The 4,417-nt window shown below is 39.2% G+C and overlaps 1 protein-coding gene across 1 annotated transcript in view; it reads left to right on the forward strand.

The window, feature by feature from the left end:
* Positions 1-4,417, forward strand: part of LOC109829991 — a 5,468-nt gene extending 1,051 nt beyond the window's left edge. The window contains exons 2-5 of the mRNA XM_020397117.1: positions 277-1,146; positions 1,967-2,422; positions 2,952-3,141; positions 3,227-4,417. Of these exons, the coding sequence (XP_020252706.1) occupies positions 277-1,146; positions 1,967-2,422; positions 2,952-3,141; positions 3,227-4,149 (2,439 nt within the window). The 3' untranslated portion in view covers positions 4,150-4,417. The remainder of the gene's footprint in view (positions 1-276; positions 1,147-1,966; positions 2,423-2,951; positions 3,142-3,226) is intronic.

Raw genomic sequence — 4,417 nt, forward strand, 5'->3', positions numbered from 1 at the left:
ACCCAAATAGGGGACCTAAGAGGGGGACAGGTGATGTGTCCCCCATGAATGCATGATGCACTGATCATGCATGCATTCAGGGGGCACACCTCACCTGCCCCCCGATCCCCTATGTAGGGTCCCTGTAGCATCACCCATATATTACAGGGGATGTTCCTTCATCCTATGTGCATGCATGTAATAAAGTAGAACTTGTGTGAAGGTAATTAGATGTCAGATGTCTGAATTCGCATTTGACTATTCTTTGTTTCCTTGTCTCTGCTCTCCTCTTAACAGCTTGGGAGGCGCATAGATTCGATGGTTTTGCCGTTAGAGTTGTTACAGAAGTCCAAAGCTTCAGATTTTCAAGATCCACAAGAGTATGATGCATGGAAGATTAGAAATTTAAAGGTTCTTGAAGCTGGGTTGCTCGCGCACCCTCTCGTTCCGTTACAGGAGTCAGATGCTGCAGCGCAACGGCTTAGGCAAATTATACGTGCGGCTTCGGAGAGGCCGCTTGAAACAGGGAAGAACTCAGAGTCAATGCAGCTTCTGCGGAATTCTGTCATGAGCCTTGCTTGCAGATCATCTGACGGATATGCTACTGATACATGCCACTGGGCGGATGGCTTTCCGTTGAATCTCCATTTGTATCAAATGCTATTGGGAGTTTGTTTTGATAATGGTGAGAATGGGTCGATCATTGGAGAGATCGAGGAGGTCCTTGCGTTGATAAAAAAGACATGGGCTGTCCTAGGAATAGATCAGAAGCTTCATAACCTTGTCCTCTTGTGGATTATGTTTCGTCGTTTTGTAACAACTGGCCAAATGGATATGGATCTTCTGTTTGCCGCTGACAATCAGATAGGCGAGGTTCTGAAGGATGCTAGATCCACAAAAAATCCAGAATATTCAAAAGTACTGAGTTCGGTATTCAGTTTGATAATGCGCTGGTCAGAGAAAAGACTTATTGCTTACCATGATAGCTTCAACCCTAACAATATTGAATCCATGGAGTGTATTGTCTCGTTAGGGGTATCAGCTGCCCAGATACTAGCGGAGGATATTTCTAATGAATGTCATCAGAGAATGAGAGAAGAAGTGGATATTGCTAGAACTAGGACTGACACATACATTCGATCATCTCTCCGTGCTGCATTTGGTCAGGTAAGTGGTATTCAAAATGTTGAAACCTTTCGGTTCACTATGTAGATATGTTTCATAATACAAGACACAAAGTGCTACCATACTTTTGCTTTAATCTTTAGAAGTTTATACAGCTATTTTCATTTTTCCTTTCCATACTAGTCATGGTGCATCGAACAGAAAGAAAAGAATTTGGATCCTCTCCACTACAAAAAAAAGTAGTGGATACACCATTACTTTTAATCTTAACCGTTTATTATTTAGTAGGCGGTTATGATATAATCTAAATCTAACATTCATCATACTCCCCCTACATTGCAATCATTCGTAATTTACACTAAAAGGAAAAATCATAACCACCGACTAGATAATTAATGGTTGTGATTATGTAGTGGTCTCTCCACTAATTTTTGGTAGTGGAGAAGATCCGAATCCGAAAGAAAGAAGCAAAAGGGGAAAAAATACTTGTTTGGATAATTTTCTGTGTCAACCAGCAAGAAGAATACTCCATATACACATTTGTGCAACAAAGATAGTCGAAGTTTTTACAGGGCTCTATTTTGATAACAGTCCAGTTTAAGTCCGTCAAATGTTAAGTTGGCAGTTGCTGATGCAGCTAGAAAGATCTATTTTCCCATAGGATTCTCTCTGACAAATGCATTAGCCAATGCGCCAGAATGAAGCAGCATCCATACTGCATGCATAATTAACCCTTTATTTAATGTTGAATTACATCTGGAGTAAAAACTAAGTAATGCAACTGGATTTCCCCCACAGTATTATATATTTTTATGTTTCTAATCCTATTATTAAGATATGCAACTGTTTGTATTATTGTCAGCTAATGGGAAAAGCAGACTCAAGTAGGCACACATCAAGTAACCAGAGTACCACCGCTCACCTTCTTGTAGTTCTTGCTAAGGACATTGGTGATCTTGCAAACAAAGAGAGAGAATTTTACAGCCCAATATTGAAGAAATGGCACCCTCTATCTGCTGGTGTTGCTGCTGCTACTCTTCATTCTTGTTACGGAAGCGAACTAAAGCAGTTTATCTCAGGTCTTACAGAACTGACTGTTGATTCTGTCCAAGTATTGAGAGCTGCAGACAAGTTGGAGAAAGATCTTGTGTATATTGCTGTAGAAGATTCTATTGACAGTGAGGATGGCGGGAAGGCACTAATCCCTGAGATGACTCCTTTCGAGGCTGAATCTACGATTGCTGGTCTTGTGAAGACATGGATAAAAACAAGAGTGGACAGGCTAAAAGAGTGGAACGACAAGAATTTTCAACAAGAGGTATGATTCTGACTCACAAATCAGTTTTTTCTCCCGCGTCTCAGCTTTCACTACCAAGCTTAAATTTAATGCGTAATGCGGTTTATCCCTTTTTTTGAGGATCACTGAGAGATTAATTCCTTACACAGATAACTAGATCAATTTTTTTTGTAACTAACACTTTTTATTGTCATCCAATGTGGGACTTGAATATGTAACAAGAATAAGGATTTTTCTATACCGTCAAATTTGAAAATTTTGCCAAGAAAAAATAAAATATACGCAAGGACTTAATAGCATCATAGTTCAAACTTCAAAAAACCCCAGTGTGTAACTAACAAGGTTTAGACTCAGTAAGTGAATGCAAACAGTTTATGCTGTGATCAATGGCATTACAATGGCTGGTATAACTTGATGCAACCGCCAGTTAAAAGTTATTTTCCCCAGATTTTCTCATTTACCAGTCCTATTTATTTATGGAAATTTTTGACAATTGGTGATGTTTTGTTATTATGCCTGCTGTAATTTGGTGAATAATCAATATATGCAGGCTTGGAATCCAAAGGCAAACAACGAAATTATTGCTCCATCAGGAGTTGATATTCTAAGAATAGTTGACGAAACTTTAGATGCATTCTTTCAGCTGCCTATTCTAATGCATCCAGCTGAGCTTCCTTATTTGCTGATCGGACTTGACAGAAGCTTGCAGTATTATATATCCAAAGTTAAGTCTGACTGTGGTAAGTTTCAAGCCTGCCAATTATTTTCTTTATCGTGCGAAAATTTTTAAAATTTCAGCGTCTCTGATAACCCTTTTTATTTTAGGAACACGAAACACTTCCATTCCTGCATTACCAGCATTAACCAGATGCGGGGCTAGCTCAAGGTTATGGAAGAAGAAAGAGAAACCACAAATTGTGCGGAAAAAAGGATCACAGGTTAGAGCAGCGATTGGACAAGGTTCGTCTGGTTTGCCACAGTTATGTGTGCGTATGAATACACTGTATCATATCCGAACTGAGTTAGAAAACCTAGAGAAGAAAATAAAAACCTGCTTGAGGAACGTCGAATCAGCTCAAGCAGACATAACAAACGGGTTCGGAAACAAATTCGAGCTTTCCCTAGCTGCTTCTCAAGAAGGAATTCAACAATTGTGTGAATCAACAGCTTACAAAGTTATCTTCCATGATCTAAGCCACGTTTTATGGGATGGCCTCTATATTGGAGAAACTGCTTCTTCTAGGATAAATCCTCTACTAAAAGAGCTTGATCCTAAATTAGAAATTATATCAACCACAGTGCACAATAAAATACGAAATCAAGTGATAACCGCATTAATGAAAGCTTCCTTTGATGGGTTTTTGCTGGTGCTCTTAGCTGGCGGCCCTTCTCGTTCTTTCACTACTCAGGATTCTCAGATATTAGAGGATGATTTCAGGGCTCTTAAAGACCTTTACTTGGCTGATGGTGATGGTTTGCCAGAAGAATTGGTTGAAAAAGCCGCAAGTCAAGTGAGAAACATTCTACCTCTTTTTCGAACTGAGACAGAAAGCCTTGTTGATCGTTTTAAACACATGATCATCGAGGCTTATGGTTCTAAAGCCGAATCGAGATTTCCGTTGCCTCCAACATCGTGGCATTGGAGTCCTACCGAAGCAAATACAATTTTGCGCGTTCTTTGTTATAGGCGAGATGATGCTGCTTCGAAATTCCTTAAGAAAACTTACGGATTTCCTAAGAAGTTGTAACTTTTTGGGGTTTTAGTGTATAGTAATATGCAGTAGATTCGCCCAAGAATGCTTCTTCTCACTCTCCATATGGAAGTTCAGAAGAGAAAGTTGGAAGGAGAAATTGGATAAGTGTGGCATAATGAAGGGGAGAGAATTTATGAGGCGTGAAACACTTCCCTTAAAGAAATATTTGACCCACTTTAAATTCAAAATTACTTTCAGGTTAATGCAATTTTTCTTCCCAGGATACAACAGAAAATAAAAATTCTTTTATAGAGAAACAAGT

This window comes from Asparagus officinalis, chromosome 1, assembly GCF_001876935.1.
Source record: "Asparagus officinalis chromosome 1, Aspof.V1, whole genome shotgun sequence".
NCBI lineage: Eukaryota > Viridiplantae > Streptophyta > Magnoliopsida > Asparagales > Asparagaceae > Asparagus > Asparagus officinalis.